Source organism: Pan paniscus, chromosome 7, assembly GCF_029289425.2.
Source record: "Pan paniscus chromosome 7, NHGRI_mPanPan1-v2.0_pri, whole genome shotgun sequence".
Taxonomy (NCBI): Eukaryota; Metazoa; Chordata; class Mammalia; order Primates; family Hominidae; genus Pan; species Pan paniscus.
The window spans coordinates 36,089,781-36,112,167 of NC_073256.2; the positions used below are offsets into that span (position 1 = coordinate 36,089,781).

Consider the following 22,387-nt stretch of genomic DNA (forward strand, 5'->3'; position numbering starts at 1 on the left):
AGTGTCTCTTCCGTATTGCCAGTTATGAAGTCGATGCTTAATAACTGATGGGCGTCCCGTTCTTGTTTCCTTTAATTAATTACCGGATGGTTTAGTGTTGACTTAATAGAAAACAGTGTACCATTTCTACTATGGAATTTAAAATTCTGAGCTCATTTAACTGGCTCTCTCGTATTTTTGTTTGTGATTTGGGAGTGTGTGTGTGTGCATAGCTATACTTAGCAGATTTTACAAGCTGTTAAAGGTGCCACCACTCAGTCAAAATTGCTTCATTTCATTTCATTTCTGTAGGATGAAAATCCATGCCCTCTTAATTTATAAGTGTTTGTAACCTGAGTCTGTGTGGCACTAGATTAGATGCTCTGCCACTCAATAGCTGAGTAACTTGGACAAGTTGCTTCTCTATGTTTCGGTGCCCTCAAGCAGTAAAAGGGGAAAAATAGTACCTCCAACTTAATGTAGCTGTGAGAACCAGGGGGACCATAATAATGACAATTTCTAAAATGTTTCGAGTCTGGGTGTGGTGGCTCATGCCTGTAATCCCAGCACTTGGGGAGGCTGTGGTGGGAGATTGCTTGAGGCCAGGAATTCAAGACTAGCCTGGGCGACGCAGCAAGACCCTGTCTCTACAAAAAAATCTAAAAAAATTAGCCGGATGTGGTGGCACATGCCAGCTACTCAGGAGGCCAAGGTGGGAGGATCCCTTAAGCCTAGGAGTTTGAGGCTGTAGTGAGCTATGATTGCACCACTGTACTCAAAGCCTGGGCAAGAGAGCGAGACCCTATCTCTAAATGAATAAATAAGATGTATTGAGCACTTCTCTGTGGCAGATGCTGTTCTAAGTCCTGAACTTGTTTACGGAGCTTGGCAGCGTGCCTGCACTCAACAAGCATTAGCTATCATTATTGTTACTACAAGTCTGAAGAGTAGGTGAAGCCAGACTGTGGAAGACGAGCCGTAGCTAAGGACTCTGAAGGTCATGGTGGAGCTGGGATTTGAATCTGGTCAGTAGGGTTCCAAAGTCCATGATTTTATTTTATTATTGTTATTATTTATTTATTTATTTATTTATTTATTTATTTATTTTTGAGAGGGAGCCTTGCTCTGTCACCAGGCCGGAGTGCAGTGCCGCAATCTCAGCTCACTGCAACCTCCGCCTCCCGGGTTCACGCGATTGTCCTGCGTCAGCCTCCCGAGTAGCTGGGACTACAGGCATGCACCACCACGCCCAGCTAATTTTTGGATTTTCAGTAGAGATGTGGTTTCACCATGTTGGCCAGGATGGTCTCGATCTCTTGACGTCGTGATCCACCCACTTCGGCCCCCCAAAATGCTGGGATTACAGGCATGAACCACTGCGCCTGGTCCAAGTCCATGATTTTATGCCTTTCACCACAGTCTTCAGCCAACTTGCGGTCCAGAATAACATCTCTTTGTTCTGCACAAACCTGCCTTTTTTCTTCTCTCTGGAGACCTCCTTCCCTCGGACTGCATGCCCTTGATTTGCGCATGTTGACATCCTTCCTTTGTACCAAGACCCTCTTGGCCTAGAGGCTCTTGCTGGTTACTCTCCTCGGAGTTCTCATGGCATGTTGTGTAGGAGAACTCGGGAGCAGGGACTTCTCTAGACATCATTGCATCCCTCCTGTCCTCTCCAGCACCTCCCATTTATTTTGTACTTATTAAGTATGTGTGGGTGTAATACCAATGAATCATTATCTTGTAACCCAAGGCTCACCCTTGCCCTTGGCTTGCAGAGTCTTCACCGGGGCAGACAGGAAATGGACCCCACTACTATTAACTGGCCACTGCCCCAAGTAAGATGCACCGGTCCCTATATCTGAGGACTGTCAGCTCCCTCCTCTGTGCCATCTCATGACTTAGGCCACCCCCAGGAGAGAGCAGCCTGGGCTAAATACAGGAAGCCTCAGTCCTCCACTGATGGGAGCAAGACTCTGTGTGTGTTAAGGCCAGGGGAGCGTGTTGGAAGACATGCACACACATACACATACACATACACAGGGTCTTAAAATTTGAACACTTTCACTTTGAAACATGGACTTGGCCATCACTGAGATCTCTGTGGGTCAGGGCTAGAACTCCTAGTTTAGAAAGAAAAGGCCAGAGGCAAGCTGATGTGTTGGCGTGTTCAGAGCTGCTTCCTGTTAATGTGAATTCTGCTTCTCTTAGGACACTTTTTCCTGGCATTTGGTCATGACACCTTCTTTTTGCTCCACTTAAACTCCCCATTCGCCACTTTCTCCATCCCTGGGGGTGGTGTTCAGCGGTTACACAGAAAGGAAGGGTCTTTGATGAAGCGTCTCTGTACAGACACTGGCTCTGAAGGGCTCAGGGAATCCTTGTCTCCCTTGCATGACACAGACTCAGCTTCCAGAGGCCCTCGGTCACTTCCAACCCCTTGCGTAGCCTGCTGCCTAGACGATGAGATACAATTGGTAGAGATGGACATTCTAAATCCAGGCACTGAAACTGTAATCCTACTAAATAATTTGTTTCCTGTTTTATATTGTTTGCGTAGAAGAGGGGGTGGAAAAATGCAGAACTGTTTTCCAGTGCATTTCCTTCCTTCCACCCCCAAACCTACTAAAGATACAGCATGCAGATTGCACACTGATGGTAGGGTTATTCCCAAGTGTTAATTTTTTACGTGCCTAATTACTTTCCCAGTAGGAATGGCATCTTATACTTTCTATCACTACAGTGCTAGCAAATGCTCGGCCCAGAGAAGATGCGCAGTGAATTTACTGATTGCCTGCTGATTTGGTACCCTGGTTCTGAGCTCTACGGGAATGTGGCCAGAAATTATTGTCCACATGGGGAGACTGTCGCCTCCATTTTCCCTTCCCTTTTCTTGTCTTTTTTTTTAATTTGCTGAAATCTAGCTTCATCCTTAAAACTAGCATTGATCTTTCCATTTTTATTTTTTATTTTTTAAGTCAGGGTTTTGCTCTGTCGCCTAGGCTGGAGTACAGTGGTGGGAATCATAGCTCATTGCAGCCTCGACCTCCTGGACTCAAGAGATCCTCCCACATCAGCCTCCTGAATAGCTAGGACTACATGCACACTACCATGCCTGGCTAATGTTTAATTTTTTGGAGATACGGGGTTTTGCTATGTTGCCCAGGCTGGTCATGAACTCCTGAGCTCAAGCGATCCTCCTGCCTCAGCCACCCAAAGTGTTGGGATTATAGGCATGAACCACCGCACCTGGCCTGGGTCGACCATTTTTTATTTGCTGTGCTAACTATCCCCAGTGCTGCATGTGTACTATTTGTCATGGCTATAGTAATCTTCATGATTACTACTATTCATCTGTAATTAAGATATAATTGGGATAATACAATGAACCAGGCATTGCACAAGGGGCTTTGTGTGTATTTTCTTATCTAATGAGTGGTATTCAGAACATACTTAATTGACTTAAGGAAGACTTGCTCACAAGCGGTTCACAAGCTGTGGGTTTCAGGGAAGTCATTTCTGCTGTGTGAGACTCAGTTTTCCCCCTCTGCAAAATAGGGAGCTGGATGCCTGCCTCTCCAGATTCTTTCCTTTTCCATCACTGGTTTAACTCAATTCACTCATGTTTAGGGAGTCCTTACTGCATACTCTGCACAGATTTGTTGCTTAGAGAATATAAAACAAATACAGTTCAGTCCCTGCCTCAAAGCTTGTACCATCTAGTGTAATGACAGGAAGCCAGGGGTATCCGAGGGGTAGAGAACAAGGAAGTTAATTATGTCAGGCAAAAGTGGGGAGATTCCTGAGAGTCGATCCTAATTAGAAGCTTCCTGAAGGAGGAGAGACTTCCGTTCAGGGTAAAGGAGGCAGTTGGTGGTGTGGGAGTACAGAAGCACCACTTGGCAGAACTGGTGGACAAAACAAGCTATTCCACAGTGAACCAGAACAGGGCTGCGTTCAGGACCAACTCACCTGACATTTTCCCTATGCTAAATGTAAACTGGTCACGGTATTGATTCTGCTGCAAGATAAACTGCAGCATCTCAGCTACATCATAAAGGTATGTGGATCTCAGAAGAGCGAAGCATTTGGATATTTGAGATGAGTCCCCAGATTAAAACTGCTTATTTTGGCGCTCCCATGTGCTGAGGCTGTCAGCCTCAGGGGAACCTCCAGTGTGAGGATGATAAATCTGATACATCTGGATTTGTGTCACAATATAATAGAATTAATTACCATTGAAATTGGCTAATGCTAGTGTTTAATAATAAATATGTATGCCCCTCTTCATTTCAGAAACAAACTGAAGGGGTTTGCAAATATATTTGCCATGCAACAAGTTACAAAATACAAAAGATAAGGAAGAAAAATAAAAGAAGAAATAATAGAGTAAGGTCAGAGGAAAAGTGGAAATGCCCAAACCCTTTAAATACTTTATTAGAAGTGGGCTGTATGCATACTTTGGGCTCAGGACCTTATCACCCAATGCGTTTTTTTCCTAAAAGAAAGTTTTTGGTTTTAACATGATAATGTAGCATGTCTAAGATTCTAAGAGTCAATGCAGAGACTTATCTTTATTGATGAAAGGGATTTTGGATATTGCATAATGCTGTGTGCTTTCATTTATGTTGACTGCTTATAAACGATTCATGAGACACAGGCTGAAAGCAAAACACCAGGCCAAGGCTTTCTGGCTGAACTTCTGAGGCTGCATAGCTATTGCACCAATGGTTTTACTTAAGGAAACCACAGGTCTGAGGACAATTACATTCTCCAAGAAGAGGAATTCTCTTTGACATTTATTATTTCCTTTGAGGAGTGGCTCTTCTCTCTGCTTCCCCCACACACCCATTTATCAGAAACGTACTCTTTATTTTTTAGAGACAGGGTCTTGCTCTGTCACCCAGGCTGGAGTGCAGTGGCGTGATCATGACTCACTGGAATCTCAAATTCTTGTGCTCAAGCCATCTTCCTGCCTTAGCCTACCAAGTAGCTAGGACTACAGGAGTCAGCCATCATGCCAGGCTCATTGTTTAATTTTTGTAAAAATGGGGTCTTGCTATGTTGCCCAGGTTGGTCTCAAACTCCTGGCCTCAAGTTATCTTCCCATCTTGGCCTCTCAAAACACTGGGATTATAGGCGTGAACCACTACCAAACACATTCTTTTTTTTGAAATTTACTTTAGTGGTGACACATTGGTTTATTAAAATATGTAGCAATGTATGGTGAAAATAATATTCATATTTTATTTTCTTAAAACAGAATATTGCAGTTTTTAGTGATAGATTTTGCTTTTTAGGGTGGTTTTAGGTTACAGAGAAATGGAGAAAAAGATACAGGGTGGCCATTTACCTCCTCCCCTCCTGCACACAGTTTTCCTGTTATTAATTTCTTACGTTAATGTGGTACATTTTTGACAACCGATGTACCAATATTGATACATCATTATTAGCTAAAGCCCGTAGTTTAAGTTAGGGTTCACATCTTGTATTGCTCATTCCTTGAGTTTTGACAAATGTATAATATTGCATTTTCACGATTAACATTTCTATGTATTTGATCACTGCATAAAATACGAAAACAGTAGTAAAATCCAGAAATATGGTTATGAATAAAATTTTTTGAATTGTTGCAAAAAATATTTACCTCATTGTATTATGCTGAAAAGCCGAATAATCCATCATGTTTCTCAGATTGTTTTAGAATGAACTTTAAAATGTAAAAATGTCATTTTTTTCCTGATTTCTTTTTTTTCAGTTTTTATCATTTTTTTTTATTATTATTCTTTAAGTTCTAGGGGTGTTTGACAAGTCAAACACATTCTTATATTACTCTATGACATTGGAGAAAGATTGGGGCAAGTCTGCCCAGAGAACAGTGGAGCCGAGTGTGACAGCTGGAGGGCCCCAGCCAGGTCTGACCTGCTTTGAGTTCATGTGTCTTTTATTCCTAGTGTCAAGCAGAATGAGCGCTACGGCCAGTTGACTCTGGTCAACTCCACCTCGGCGGACACAGGTGAATTCAGCTGCTGGGTGCAGCTCTGCAGCAGCTACATCTGCAGGAAGGACGAGGCCAAAACGGGCTCCACCTACATCTTTTTTACAGGTAAAATACTTGGTGCCTTAATGGAACTCTTCAAACTTCTGGACTGGGCTGAGAGCTGAAGGTTCCCCCACTGCATGCCGAATAGCAAATAATGACAATCAGAGCACTTCCTGTTTGCCAGGCTCTGGGCTAAATGCTTTACATCAGTTATTTCATGTAAGTCTTACCGTAACCCTTCAGGGCAAATACTAATATTATTCCTATTTTTTTTTCAGATGGGAAAGTTGAGGTTTAGAGTGATTAAATAAGTCCTTAAGGTCACACAGAAAGTGAGTGGTGGTAACAGGATTTCAACACAAACCATTTGGTTCCAGGGTCTGTCCCTGCACTCCCCAATACGGTGACCACTAGACATGTGTGGCTACTTAAACTTAAATGAAAATTAAAATGAAATAAAATTAAGAACAATTTCTCAGTGCACTTGCCACATTTCAAGTGCTCAACTGTAGCACGTGGCTAATGGCTATTGTACTAGACAGCGCAGAGAGAGAACATTCCCTTTATCACAGAAAGTTCTATTGGACAGTGCTGCTGTTGACTTTCATCACTGTGTTCTCAGAACCTATGACCATCTTCTTTTTGGAAACTCCATAGGATGCTTCACTAAAGACCTCCTATTTGTCCTTTTTATTGTTTTGTTTTTTGATTTTTCGGTAGAAGTGAGGTCTCACTGTGTTGCCCAGGCTGGTCTTAAACTCCTGAACTCAAGCTTTCCTCCTGCTTCGGTCTCCCAAATTGCTGTAGTTACAGGCATGAGCCATTGTGCTCAGCCCTGTTTGTTCTTATGAATACTATGCGCTGAGATTTCGGGGGCAAGATTCCCAAAGATTGTGGCTCTTGTGTCTCCAGTCCCTGTCCCTAAGCCTCAGTGGACCGCCTCAAAATGTTCAGGTCAGAGTGGAGAAGTCTTCTCTGCAGTGCAAAGTATGTTTCTGGAAGGTGGAGCTTGCATTTTGAGAAACACGTGTGCAGAATAACTGCTCAGCCTCTTTCTTCTGTAATGTTCTCTAGGTTCTGAAGTTTAGGGGATGAAGTTCTCCAGCAAGGTTCAGAAGTCAGTAACAGCTTTCAGGAATCTTACAAAGCCACCCTCGTCCTATTGTTGTCCACGACATTTCAGGTGAAACCAGAATCCTTTGTCAGTGCCTGGGCAGGGACTTCCATGAAACTTCTCCATGCCTTGAATCCACCTACCTTTCAGACGTAGACCTAGACATAGGCCTAGACCTAGACATAGGCCTGTGACCCAAAGGATGTTATACCCTGACCATTAAAGAATGTTTTAGTACAATCTTATGTATTTGTCCTTTCCTGCCCAAATAGCTCCTCTCTGGCAAGGAGATGCATTAGTAGGGTATGCTGCAGTTCTGGAAGCACATGTATCTCATTTTGATGCAGACTTTTTACTCCTTAGTTCAGAGATCCAAGTTCTCGTCTCATGCCAGGAAAACTTAGGCACACAGACACTTAAAAGAGTGCGTGGAGTAGAATTTATTATGCGAAAAGGAAAGCTCTCAGCAAAAAGAGGGGTCCTGAAAGCAGGTTGCAGGTTGCTCTCTACACAATTGAATACAAGGGCTTCTGTGTTCCCCCGGTAGGGCTGGGTTCCCTGTTTGTAAGAGGCGTGAATTCCTGGCGGCTCCACCCCATCCTTTCAGTGTACCTGCAGGCCCTTAATCTGAGTCACTCCACGTTGATTTATTTCCCTTACTGCACGTGTGTTAAGGGATGGAATTTTTCCACTGGGGGCATGTTTAGGCAAGACCCCTGTGCACAATGACCTTGGTAGGTCAGAGGTTCTCTAAGGACCTTCCCGTATCTGCTTGGGAGAGTTCTCTGCCTCCTGCCTCTATCAATTTCATTCCACAACATCCCTGGGAAATAAGCAAAAGCTATTTTATTATCTCCAAAATACTAGAAGTACTAATGCTCATGCTGAGCTTCAATGTTCCAGGTCCTGTAGCGGCACAATAAGGAGCCAAACCTGTTTTTCTGACCCGGGATCCAGTGTTTTTACTGCCTTGAACCTTTTGTAGGACAAGGTGAAGGATGGACTGATAGCCAGATTCTAGCTAGCATAACTGGTGTTGTCAGGAGAATTGCTAATAATTGTTCATAGGCAATCTCTTTGGATCTTCATTTTGGAACTCGCTACACAAGATTGTAAATGTGCCCTTTGTATTATACCATGCTGCGAAGCAACAGTGGAAAAAGCAACCAACTAAGATGAATAAAAGTCTGTTATTCAAGTCAATGACTGATTCCACATTTCAAGTTGCAGAAGGAAGATTCTTTGCCAAGATTAGCACTGTTGTGTCTTCCCAAAGTATTGGTCGAGGTTTTGAACTGCAGGCTTAGCTTGGGCAGAATATCCTATTAATATTATGGGCTCTTGGCCAGGCATGGTAGCTCATACCTGTAATCCAGCACTTTGGGAGGCCACGGCGGGCGGATCACCTGAGGTCAGGAGTTCGAGAACAGCCTGGCCAACATAGAGAAATCCCATCTCTACAAAAATACAAAAATTAGCTGGGCGTGGTGGTGCACACTTGTGCTCCCAGCTACTCAGGAGGCTGAAGCAGGAGAATCGCCTGAATCTCGGAGTTTGTGGTTGCAGTGAGTCAAGATTGCGCCACTGCACTCCAACCTGGGTGACAGAGCAAGACTTTACCTCAAAAAAAAAAAAAAAAAAAAAAAAAAAAAAAAAAAATGGGCTCTCTTTGAGTTTTGGAGGCGGAACCTTTTTGTTTTTTTTTAACTGAACTAATTTTGGAAACCAAAGAAAAGCTAAAATATATTTATTCCAACTATCAAGAAACTTTGATCAAAAAGGGATCAAAAACTTTGATCAAAAAAAATAAATGCTGTAACACATTTGACCTAATGTGTTATACATCATTTATTTTTTCTTATTTGTCAACACTAAGCTAGGAGTCCAGTTGGATTTTCACTATAGGGTTTGGCAATTTGTCTTTTCAAGCATGGATGGCTTTGAGAAACCAAGATGAGCTGTTACAGAAGCTGAGGTTCTCACTGCTGGCTTAGGATTCTTTCAGAACATGTGTTTCCTGGCTACCCATGTGGAGAAATGTTTGTCATTCATTATGTTTGTATGTTTCCTAGAGTTTGATTAAAAACAATGAAGCTTCTTTTGGGGGACTGTCTGTTGTTAGTGTGCAATTTGTGATTAAATAATTGCCGTACGTATTTCCTCTTTCATCTTGATCCAGGAGGCTCTTGGAAGGTTTTCCCTGCTTCTCTTTCACTTTTTATTGTAGTATAACATATGTAAAGAAAAACATTCAAATTCTCAGAATACAGCTCAATAAATTATCCTTAAGCAAACAGGCACATGTAACTCCCACCCAGATCAAGGATGAGAACATTACCAGCAGCAGGGCTTTCTCATAGTAAAAGGCTGAGGCTCTAATTTTTATACGTAGGAAAACCACATTAATAAGTACTTTCCTGGCTGGGCGCAGTGGCTGATGCCTATAATCCCCTAGCACTTTGGGAAGCCGAGGCAGGCGGATCACTTGAGGTCAGGAGTTCAAGACCAGCCTGACCAACATGGCGAAACTCCCTCTGTACTAAAATGCAAACATTAGGTGGGCATGGTGGCACACGCCTGTAATTCCAGCTACTCGGGAGGCTGAGGCACAAGAATTGCTTACACCCAGGAGGCAGCGAGTCAAAGTTGCAGTGAGCCGAGATTGCACCACTGCATTCCAGCCTGGGTGACGGAGTGAGACTGTCTCAAAATAATGAATTTGCTGTAATTTGGATTTAGTTTATAGCTTGTTAACTTGCATTTATTTATTTATTTATTTTTATTTTTATTTTTTATTATTATTATACTTTAAGTTTTAGGTTACATATGCACAATGTGCAGGTTAGTTACATATGTATACATGTGCCATGCTGGTGTGCTGCACCCATTAACTCGTCATTTAGCATTAGGTATATCTACTAAAGCTATCCCTCCCCCCTCCCCCCATTTTTTGTTTTTTTGTTTTTTTTGAGATGGAGTCTCGCTCTGTTGCCAGACTGGAGTGCAGTGGCACCATCTCAGCTCACTGCAACCTCCGGCTCCCTGGTTCGAGCGATTCTCCTGCCTCAGCCTCCCGAGTAGCTGGGATTACAGGCATGCGCCATCGTGCCCAACTAATCTTTGTATTTTTAGTAGAGGTGGGGTTTCACCATGTTGTCCAGGAGGGTCTCGGTCTCCTGACCTCATGATCCGCCTGCCTTGGCCTCCCAAAGTGCCCGGATTACAGGCGTGAGCCACTGCACCTGGTCGAGTTTTTTTTTTTTTAATCTAAAATCCCATGTGTTTAGTTTTCTTTAAGTAAAACATTTGTCTTTTAGATGAGTGGACATAAATACATTTGCGGGGACATGTGTAATCTATAATTATTAAAACAATCTTCAACACTTTGTTATTGTTGATGGAAGCTACGGATTGCAAATATATTTTTAAAGCAACTGGTGTGGTCACATTTCAAAGTATGTATTATAGTATAAGAAGTAAAGTATATATTATAGTATAAGAAGTAAGGCTGGGAACATTGGCTCATGCCTGTAATCTCAGCACTTTGGGAGGCCAAGGCAGGAGGACTGCTTGAGTCCAGGAGTTTGAGACCAGCCTGGGCAACATAGTGAGACCCTGACTCTACAAAAACTAAAAAATAAAAAATTAGACAGGCATGGTGGCACGTGCCTGTAGTCCCAGCTACTCAGGAGGCTGAGGTGGGAGGATCATTTGAGCCCTGGAGGTTGAAACTGCAGTAAGTCATGATGGTGCCACTGCACTCCAGCCTGGGCAACAGTGTGAGACCCTGTCTCAAAAAATAAAAATACAAGAAGATATTTTTGTGTTCTTAAATTCACATGGTTCACTTATTCGACTAATGGCTCTGCTTATCGCTTCAGATTATTCTACACACTTTTAAAACAAAAGTTGCCTCTAAATCTTGCAATCATAAAATCCTAAAGTGTTGTTGCTAAGAAAACATCTTTAATATTATCCACTCCAGATTCTTCTCTTGACAAATGTGGACATTGAAGCATGAGGAAATAAAATAATGCCTTTGAGGCCATGTAGATGGACTCTGTGTGAACACAGAACATCGGGCATAACATTGACAAAGGTACCCCTTACCTAAGCCTGAAAGCCAATTTCTTATGAAGTTGCACAGACCTCCCAGCCTGATGGAAACCCATGTAAAAGACGGAGACTCTCTGAGCCATGATGTACTCTTCCCTCCTCTTAGAGTCAGGAGGAAGGATCTCCATGTTAGTGAACTTGGTACTTACAGCCCAAGAACTCTTGGCTCATGAACCATTTAATGATGTGTCCAGGAATTCTGCCCCCAACCTAAAACACCATCTAACTGTGACACAAAAAAGGCAAGTGGGGAAGAAAGCCAAGAAAAATTATTTATTTCAGGAGCACTGTGGGGAAAACACAAGAAAGCATGTAATACGTATTGGGGTATCACTAGCTCTGAAGATTTCTCTTTGCAAATACTGTAATATTCCCTCACAGAATGATCCAGAAAAACAAAGGATTCAATGTACCATGCCAAAAAAGAAAAGCCACCAGCACCAACAAAAATACCCCCAAAAGCCCAGTCCAGAGTTTCTTGCCTGTCCTAAGGACAGAATTGGTAGGCCAGTCCTCGTTTCTCCCATTTCAGTAAGATAAAAATGCCATCATCTGAGCTTAAAGAACCAGGCAGAGCAATTTCAGAGGAAATGGGGGGAGATAAGAGACTGGCTGAAGATTCCCAGCCAGGTGCTGGCCAAGCCGAGAGCAGACCTGAGACTGATGGGTTCCTCCTTCAAGCCGACGCCATTCCCCTCCACTAACCTTGGCAGGCGCCAGATCCTCTGGGCCGTGTGAGGACAGGCTGAGGACACTGTCACCGTGCTGGGGCTCCCAGGGGAGCTCTGATGTACTGGGAAATGCTTCCTGGCTGGCAGTTACTGACTGTGGCTGTGGGGCTGATTTCTCCACCCACAAGCAGCAGATGGTTTCAAGGTTTTACAACCGCTAAGGGTTTAAAACTTACAATCATAAAATCACATTAGTAAGTGCTTTCCTAAATATTGAGTTCGCTGTAATTTGGATGTAGTTTACAGCTTATTAGCTTGATTTTTTGTGGAAATCTAAAATCCAATGTGCTTGTCTTCTTTAAGTAATACGTGTGTCATCTACATGAGTGGATGTAAATACATTTTCAGGGGACATATGTAATCTATAATTATTCAAATGAGCTTTAACACATTTTTTTGTTGATGGAAGCTACCGATTGCAATTTTTTTTTTTTTTTTTTGAGACACGATCTTGCTCTGTTGCCCAGGCTGGAGTGCAGTGGCATGATCTCAGCTCACAGCAACCTCTGCTGCCTCCTGGGTTCAAGCAATTCTCATGCTTCAGCCTCCCATGTAGCTGGGACTACAGGCGCGCACCACCACACTCAGCTAATTTTTTTTTTTTATTTTTAGTTGAGACGGGGTTTCACCATGTTGCCCAGGCTGGTCTTGAACTCCTGAGCTCAGGAGATCCACCTGCCTCGGCCTCCCAAAGTGCTAGGATTATAGGCATGAGCCACCACGCCTGGCCAGATTGCAAATATATTTTTAAAGCAACTAGTGTGGTCACTTACTTCAAACTATGTATTATAGTATAAGAAGTAAGGCTGGGCATGTTAAACTTTAACTTGTTAAAGGTTAATGTGTTAAATCTTAATTTAAATCTTGTTCCTTGCTTCCTCATGGTGGTGATCCATGGGCGTCATCTGGGCTTGTACTGATACCTTTTCTGTTTTCTTTCTTTTTTTTTTTTTTTTTTTTTTGAGACGGAGTCTGGCTCTGTCGCCCAGGCTGGAGTGCAGTGGCGCTATCTCGGCTCACTGCAAGCTCTGCCTCCCGGGTTCACGTCATTCTCCTGCCTCAGCCTCCCGAGTAGCTGGGACTACAGGCACCCACCACCACGCCTGGCTAATTTTTTGTTTTTTTAGTAGAGATGGGGTTTCACCATGTTAGCAAGGATGGTCTCGATCTCCTGACCTCGTGATCTGCCCGCCTCAGCCTCCCAAAGTGCTGGGATTACAGGTGTGAGCCACCACGCCCAGCCTTCTGTTTTCTTTAAGGAGACAGGAAGTTAAATCGTTCTTCCAAAAAATGAAAAGCATTAAAGTAAAAAAAGAAACCCCAGCCTTTCCTACTCCTAAGGACTCAGTATTCGGAGTATGCTGCCAAAATCCTTAAGGGTGCTTTTACTTTGCGTCTCCGGAGTGAATAAGCCTGTGTCTTCCTTCCCTTTGCAGAGAAAGGAGAACTCTTTGTACCTTCTCCCAGCTACTTCGATGTTGTCTACTTGAACCCGGACCGACAGGCTGTGGTTCCTTGTCGGGTGACCGTGCTGTCGGCCAAAGTCACGCTCCACAGGGAATTCCCAGCCAAGGAGATCCCAGCCAATGGAACGGACATTGTTTATGACATGAAGCGGGGCTTTGTGTATCTGCAACCTCATTCCGAGCACCAGGGTGTGGTTTACTGCAGGGCGGAGGCTGGGGGCAGATCTCAGATCTCTGTCAAGTACCAGCTGCTCTACGTGGCGGGTAAGCCTGGCCACCCCTGCCTAGATTCTAGTTAGTCCCCTGGTCAGTTTCAGGTACTGCTGTTCCCTGCCTGCAGATGGAATAAGGAAGCTCCATGAGTGCCTTTTGTTTCATTGTTGTTGGGTTGTTGTTGTTGTTTTTCTCTTTTTTCTTGAGACAGGGTCCCGTTTTGTTGCCCAGGCTGGAATGCAGTGGCACAACCATTTTCTCACTGCAGCATTAAAGCCCTGGGCTCAAGCAACCCTCCCTCCTTAGCCTCCTGAGTAGCTGGAACCACAGGTATGAGCCACCATGCCCTGCTAATTTTTTTTTTTTTTTTTTGTCTCATAGAGAAGAGGTCTCCCTACCTTGCCTGGGCTGGTCTCGAACTCCTGGGCTTAAACAATCCTTTGATCTTAGCTTCCCAGAGTGCCGAGATGACAAGTGTGAGCCACCATGCTCGGCCCACTTATGCTGTTCTTAAAGGCTTCCCTTCTGCCCCACCACTTCTAGGATGGATGTTCTCCTTCCTTGGTATGACCCTGACCGAAAACCCCTCTTCTCCATTCCAGCCAAATCCTTCCATCGTTCACTCTGCTGCTGCATCTGTGTTGGATCAGCAGGTCTTCTATGTCCCCAAACTCCTTTAGAGCATCCTCCCAGCCTCTTGGTCTAAACCCAAATCTGCTGTCTCCTAAGGATATCATTCATTCCCACGTCAAGGCTGGCATCCTTCTTGTACCCATTCCCACCTGCCAACCCTCATTCTCTGCCCTTCTGTTGGGAACCTCTGCTCTTTGGGGGCTCTACCAGCATTCTCATTTCCTTTCCTGTCACTTCCATGCATTCATCGAACATTTTGGCACTTGGTTCATGGCCCTGCTTGTCACTCCATTTTTAGGGTGACTTTGATATCAACTTGGTACCCACTGGCCAGGTTCATGGACCCCCTCATCCGTTCCACCTCAGATATTCCCACCCTCATCACAATGTGAACATGTCAACCACAACCACTGTGACAGCAACCACCGGGGCTGACCCCAGCTCCAGTGACACAGGCTTGTACTTTCCCAGGATTCTGTGTTCAATGACTCCCTCAACCGCAGTCCTCACCTGCACCCCCCCGTTCTTGAGGGCTTTCTGCCCTCCCCACCCATGAGGCTTAGATCCTGGGTCCCACCACATCAGTACTCACTACCCACACCCGGCACGCCCTCCTCTCTGTACTCCCCTCTCCTGTCCAGGAAAGAACCATCCTGGATGAACACAACTAACCTTCTCCCCATGCCTGTACTCAGGGAGTTAAGAGCTGTTGGGACACTCCCATGGGAGGGTAGAGGGCATGGCCATGAATCCCCCATCTCTCGTCTACCCTGCCTGGTGTCCTCTGCGTTTTGTCCCGTCTTTCTTCTGTTTTCCCCAATGTGCACAGAACACTTGGAGTTCTCAAATTCCCGCCTCATTCTCTTCTAGTTGGCCTTACTCCCTTCCTCTTGACAGAACTGAAACATGATCAGTCTCTCAATTAAAATTGGAACTACTTCTTTCAATGTGGCCATTTTAGTGAGGAGTTTCATTTCATAGCATTTATACATGAAATACTTTTTTCCCTGGTAACTGCCATCTGTTCCATTGTGTTGAATCCCCCTTTTCCTGAGGGTAGGGAGATCTGTTGGTCATGTCGAGTTTCCCTTTGATATCCAACAGGCTTGCTGGGTGAGTAAGACAGCCTCATTCTGGTTTCTAAGACCGTTTGTTTAAAATCTTCAGTCCCAACAATTCATCCAAGCCTGCTTTCTGCTCTTCCTGTCACATGCAGGCTCTATGGTGAGTCCAGCAGCTCTGAGTCGGAGGCCACAGTTCCCTCCACTCCCCTCCCCTCCCCTCCCCTCCCTGCTGGGGCACCAGGTTAGGGGAAGTAAGTGAGAGAGGTCAGAGCCCTAGAGCTGGCTGTCCCTGGTAATAAATGCTGACCTGGCTTGTTGTCTGTTAGCCTGATGGGAACAGATAGTGACTCCAGTGCTTTGTCACAGGTGATAGGGACTCACCTGTCACAAGCCCCCTTGGTGTCCTAGGCCCTGTCCCATGCAGCCTCGCCTTCTCCTGGACCCTCAGCTGGAGGCTGCCTCTGCTTGTATGAACTTCTTTGCTCTGAGCTGCAGCATGGCTGAAAGGGCCTGGAGTCCTGACATCTCTGTGTCTACCTGATCACCTGACTCCAGAGCACGTGGCCACCAGAACATACAGTGGAGACACAGTCTGGGCCCTCTTTACTTCTCGAAGTCCCCCACCCTGCCATCTTGTCCAGGGCTCTTTTGCCCCGGGCTGATGGCATAGGGGCAGGCTAGGAGCAGTTGCGTTGCAGAATGCTGCAACACCCCCCACATTCCTTGGCAAGCAGTTCTCTGAGGCCGCTCCCTCGCCTTTCTGGAGTGAAGCACCCTCTTGCCAGCCTTGCAAGGGAGGAGGGGAAATAGTTTCTCTTCTGGCACTGTAGTCCCTCAAAGGTGACTTTAGTCTCTCCGAGAACTCTCACCTTGACCAGGGGAGAGTGGTACGTGTGGGCAGAGTCCATCCACTGCAGTGGAGCTTCTCAGCCACCCTGTCGGGGGGATCAGTAGCCCCGAGAGTGAGCTGCTCTCTGAAGTTAGAATTTGGGTTCTGTCATGCCTCGTGTTCTCAGCCATGGTGCTTATTCAGCAGGCCATGCCCCTTACACCCTGTTACCAAATCCCTCTCACAGCCCTGCTCCACCTCCCCCAGTGTTTTGCTGAGCCCACCACTCTTCCCCACTAGAACCAAGTCCCTGAATGAAAGAGCTCTCCATGTCCCTCTCCACTTCTTTTCCTCCCACACACTCCTCTGCCCACTCCCATCTGGCCTTCTCCCTTGACTTCCACCAAAACGGCTATTGCCAAGGTACTCGGGGACCCCCATGCCATTAAAGTCTGTCCCTGTCCTCCTGGATTCCACCTCACCTGCAGGGAACAGCCTCTGCCCTGGCTCCATTTTTCCCAGCTTCCCCCACCTCCCCCACAGCTTTCTCACTCTTCTTGGTCAGCTCTTAGCCTTCTATCAACTTTGAAATGCTGGTGCTCCCCCAGGCACCCTTCTTTCCCACTCCTTGTTCTGTCCCTGGGCCTGCTTCACATCTGTACACTGGTAACTCCCAAGTGAACGGAAGTGGCCGGATCTGGGAGCATCAGGTCCACGTGTCCGCCATCCACCTCAGGTGTGCAATGAGATGCTTCGGGGTCCTCCATCCTCCGCGTGCCATCCCTGGCCTCAGTGCCATCCTCCCTGGACCTGGTTCTTCCTCCTCCTCTGCCTTGGTGATGGCACTACCTTCACCCAGGGGTCAGGCCTGCGGCTAGAAGCCAAGCTAACCTCCCTTCTCCTCCCGATCCTTTCTACTTTTTTCATTAAGTCACTTTCAAATCCTACTGTTTCTCTCCATCCTCATTGCAAAAAAGGGATCAAGCTAGCATTGTCTCTGCCCTGGACTTATGTGAATACCTTCTCATTTCCCCTATGTGCACCTTTTCTTTCTCCACTCCATTTTCCACACTGTAGCTGATTTTTGTTTTTAATAGAGTCTTGCTCTGTTGCCCAGGCTGGAGTGCAGTGGTGTGATCTCGGCTCACTGCAACCTCCACCTCCTGGGCTCGAGTGATTCTCCTGTCTCAGGCTCAGTATCTGGGATTACAGGCATGCGCCACCATGCCCAGCTAATTTTGTACTTTTAGTAGAGATGGGGTTTTACCATGTTGGCCAGGCTGGCCTCGAACTCCTGACCTCAGGTGATCTGCCCACCTCAGCCTCCCAAAGTGCTGGGATTACAGGAGTGAGCCACTGTGCCCGTTCCCTGATTTTAATTAAACCAATCAGTAGGTTCCCACTTCTCCCAGAAACAAAGTCCAAATCCTTTGCGTGGCCTGAATGGCCTCACATGGACTCACCTCTGTCCTCCTCCCCATCCAGGTCTCACTCCTCCCTCCCCTCCTCTCCCCAGCCCTCCTCCACTCCGCCACTGCCTCTCACCCAGGGCCATGAACATGGGCATTCCCAGCCTGCTGGTGTCTCCCTGCTTCTCCTGTTCCTGTCTCTGAAGCTCGGCCTTGAGATTTTAGTTCAAATAGCGCTTCCTCAAGGAAGCCCTTCCTGGTTCTCAGACTGTTCTATTCTGGCCTTTTGGAGTACTCTGGGCTTCTGCTTCATAGCTTTTAACACAGCATTTTAAATTAACCATACGATGACTCACTCAGTGTCCAGCCCCTTTGCTAGAATACAGATTCCAAGGGCTCAGAGATCAGGTCCATCTCCCTCCCTGCTCTAGGCCCACCTGCTAGCACATAGCCTTTCTCAAGGCTGCCATCAAAATTGCTCATTAACACACCTGTAATCCCAGCACTATGGGAGGTCAAGGCATGAGAATTGCTTGAGGCCATGAGTTGCAGATCAGCCTGGGCAACACAGACCAAAAAAAACTGAAAAACTAGCCAGGTGCAGTGGCTCATACCTTAATCCTAGCTACTCAGAAGGCAAAGGTGGGAGGATGGCTTGAGCTTTCCTCCAGGATGCAGGAGTTTGAGGCTGCAGAGAGTTAAGATTGCACCACTGTTGGCAGGCGCCTGTAGTCTCAGCTACTCTGGAGGCTGAGGCAGGAGAATGGTGTGAACCCGGGAGGCAGAACTTGCAGTGAGCCGAGATCGCGCAGCTGCACTCCAGCCTGGGTGACAGAGACCCCATTTCTAAATAAATAGACAGCTTGTTGAGTGAATTCCCCATAATGAAGAAATTTGTTTCTGAAACATGAGGCAAAGGCACTGCAGACCCAGGTAGCACTCATGCCCAAACATCTTTCACATCTGTACATTTAGATTTTCTGTTCCTCTTCTGCGGATGGTCAGCCACACACCTATCTGCTCCCTGCCACCCCTGTGGACACCACCACCCAGTACTTCCTCCCTGCTTCTTCCCTAGGGACTTCTTCCCCCTCACCTCTTCATTCTCTTCACATGACCACTGATGGACCTCCGAGCTTCCTCTCCTAATCACAGGCTTGGAGGCTGTCCTGGGAGTCCTGGTGCCTACCCCATTCCAGACCACCAAGGTCAACAGGTAAAGGTGGCTTCAAAGGAAGCCCCAAGTTGTGGGCTCACACTGTCCTCGCACTGGTCAGGAAGCTGTGAGAAAGGCAGAAAATTCCATCTCTCTCCATGGAAAAGAATGCATCTGTAGGTTTGTTTTCAAGGTTACACTCGGGGTCTCACTCTGCCTGTCTCGTGCTTGCTTCCAGTTCCCAGTGGCCCTCCCTCAACAACCATCTTGGCTTCTTCAAACAAAGTGAAAAGTGGGGACGACATCAGTGTGCTCTGCACTGTCCTGGGGGAGCCCGATGTGGAGGTGGAGTTCACCTGGATCTTCCCAGGGCAGAAGGTAAGTGCTGTACCTGCATCTCAGCCCCTGCGTCTCAGCCCCTGCATCTCAGCCTCTGCATCTCAGCCAGCCATTTTAATTCACAGCTTCGTCCCCACCCAGTGCTATATGCCATAACTTCAGAAGTGCAAGAAACATGTGGGGCTATGTTGGGGGCCAGGTCTTGTTTGTTTTTTTTGAAGATGTTTCAGTATATTTAAAAATGAATTTTTTGTAAGGACAGGAAATAAGAGATTGAGTTTCATTAGTCAATTTGCTCAATGTACCCTCTTCATATGCAGGTTTTTTTTTTTAAACCCTTAAGTAAGAAAGGACAGTAATGCTCATTGCAGCGCCATTCACAATACCAAAGACATAGAATCAACCTAAATGCCCTTCAATGGTAGACTGGATAAAGAAAACATAGTACATATACACCAAAGAATACTATGCAGCCATGAAAAAGAATGAGATCACGTCCTTTGCAGGAACACAAATGGAGCTGGAGGCCATTATCCTTAGCAAACTAACACAGAAACAGAAAACAAAATACCTCATGTTCTCACTTTTAAGTGGGAGCTAAATGATTAGAATACATGGACATATAGAGGGGAACACACACTGGGGCCTACCTGGGGGTGGAGGGTGGGAGGAGGGAGAAGATCAGGCAAAATAACTAATGGGTACTAGGCTGAATATTAATACCTGGGTGAGGAAATGATCTGTCATTTCATGACACGAGTTTACCTATATAACAGACTTGCACATATACCCCTGAACCTAAAATAAAAGTTTTTTTTTAAAAAAAAGGACATTGAGAGGAAAGGGAAATGAAGGATCTCCCTCTTTCCTCCTGCCCCCACCTCAGTCTTTCATTCCCATCTTCTGGGCCAACTAGAGTCTAATCTAACCTCCTCCTGGGGTCCTTCAGAGTGTTCTCTTTGTTTTTAATATATTTAGTCATTTTTGATTTCAATAGGTTTTTAAGAACAGTAGGTGTGTGTTACATGAATAAGTTCCTTAGATGATTTCTGAGATTTTGGTGTATCCATCACTTGAGCAGTGTACACTATACCCAATGTATAGGCTTTTACCTCTCACCCCTCCCCCCAACCCTTTCCCCTGAATCCCCAAAGTTCATTGTGTCATTCTTATGTCTGCATCCTCATAGCTTAGCTCGCATTTAACAGTAAGAACATACCATGTTTGGTTTTCCATTTGTGGATTACTTCAATTAGAATAATGGTCTCCATCCAGGTTGCTGCAAATGCCATTATTTAATTCCTTTTTATGGCTGAGTAGTATTCCATGGTATATATACTACATTTCTTTATCCACTCATTGATTGATGGGCATTTGAGCTGGTTCCATATTATTGCACTTGTGAATTGTACTGCTGTAAACATGTGTTCAAATATCTTTTTCATATTATGACTTCTTTTCCTCTGGGTAGATACCCAGTAATGGGATTGCTGGATCAAATGGTGGTTCTACTTTTAGTTCTTTAAGGAATCTCCACAGTTTTCCATAGTGGTTGTACTAGTTTACATTCCCACCAGCAGTGTAACAGTGTTGCCTGTTCACCACATCCATGCCAACATCGATTATTTTTTAATTTTTAAATTATGGCCATTCTTGCAGGAGTAAGGTGGTATCACATTGTGGTTTTGATTTGCATTTCCCTAATCATTAGTGATGTTGAGTACATTTTCATATGTTTGTTGGACTTTGGTATATCTTTTGAGAATTGTCTATTCATGTCCTAAGGCCAATTTTTGATGGGATTGTTATTTTCTTGCTGATTTGTTTGAGTTCCTTGTAGATTCTGGGTGTTAGTCCTTTTTCAGATGTATGGATTGCAAAAATTTTCTCCCGCTCTGTGGGTTGTGTGTTTATTCTACTGATTATTTCTTATGCTGTGCAGAAGATTTTTAGTTTAATTAAGCCCGATCTATCTTTGTTTTTGTTGCATTTGCTTTTTGGTTCTTGGTCATGAACTCTTTGCCTAAGCCAATGTCTAGAAAGGTTTTTCCACTGTTATCTTCTAGAATTTTTATGGTTTCAGGTCTTAGATTTAAGTATTTGATCCACCTTGAGTTGATTTTTGTATAAGGTGAAAGATAAGGATTCAGTTTTATTCATCTACATTTGGCTTGCCAATTATCCCAGCACCATTTGGTGAATAGGGTGTCCTTTCCCCATTTTATGCTTTTGTTTGCTTTGTCAAAGATCAGTGTAAGTATTTGGGTTTATTTCTGGGTTCTCTATTCTGTTCCACTGGTCTGTGTGCTATCTTTATACCAGTACCATGCTGTTTTGGTGACTATGGCCTTATAGTATAGTTTGAAGTCAGGTAATGGGATGCCTCTAGATTTGTTTTTTTTTTTTGCTTAGTCTTGTTTTGGCTATGCAGACTCTTTTTTGGTTCCACATGAATTTTAGGATTGTTTTTTCTAGTTCTGTGAAGAATGATGGTGGTGTTTTGGTGGGAATTGCATTGAATCTGTGGATTGCTTTTCGCAGTACGGTCATTTTCACAATATTGATTCTACCCATCCATGAGCATGTGATGTGTTTCCATTTGTTTGTGTCATCTATGATTTCTTTCAGCAGTGTTTTGTAGTTTTCCTTGCAGAGGTCTTTCACCTCCTTGATTAGGTATATTTCTGAGTATATATATTTTTTGAAGCTATTATAAAAGGGGTTGAGTTATTGATTTGATTCTCAGCTTGGTCGCTGTTGGTTTATAGCAGAGCTACTGATTTGTTTACATTAATTTTGTATCCTGAAACTTTGCTAAATTCATTTATCAGTTCTAGCAGCTTTTTGGAGGAGTCTTTAGGGTTTTCTAGGTATATGATTACATCATCAGCAAACAGCGACAGTTTGACTTCGCTTTATTGATTTGGATGCCCTCTATTTCTTTCTCTTGTCTGATTGCTCTGGCGAGGACTTCCAGTACTATGTTGAATGCAAGTGGGCATCCTTGTCTTGTTGCAGTTCTCAGGGGAAATGCTTTCAACTTTTTCCCATTCAGTATAGACAGTTTTCATTACCTTAAGGTATGTCCCTTCTATGCCAATTTTGCTGAGGGTTTTAATCATAAAGGGATGCTGGATTTTGTCAAATGTTTTTTGTGTGTCTGTTGAGATGATCATGTGATTTTTTGTTTGTAATTCTATGTGGTGTATCTCATTAATGTCTTGTGTATGTTAAACCACCCCAGTATGAAACCCATTTGATCATGGTGGACTATCTATTTGATATGCTGTTGGAT

The 22,387-nt window shown here is 44.7% G+C and overlaps 1 protein-coding gene across 1 annotated transcript in view; it reads left to right on the forward strand.

Moving 5' to 3' along the window:
• The window catches only part of PDGFRL (platelet derived growth factor receptor like), a 68,081-nt gene that overhangs the window by 40,062 nt on the left and 5,632 nt on the right, over positions 1 to 22,387 (forward strand). Inside the window, exons 3-5 of the mRNA XM_008977313.5 lie at positions 5,934 to 6,085; positions 13,420 to 13,713; positions 18,992 to 19,131. Of these exons, the coding sequence (XP_008975561.1) occupies positions 5,934 to 6,085; positions 13,420 to 13,713; positions 18,992 to 19,131 (586 nt within the window). The remainder of the gene's footprint in view (positions 1 to 5,933; positions 6,086 to 13,419; positions 13,714 to 18,991; positions 19,132 to 22,387) is intronic.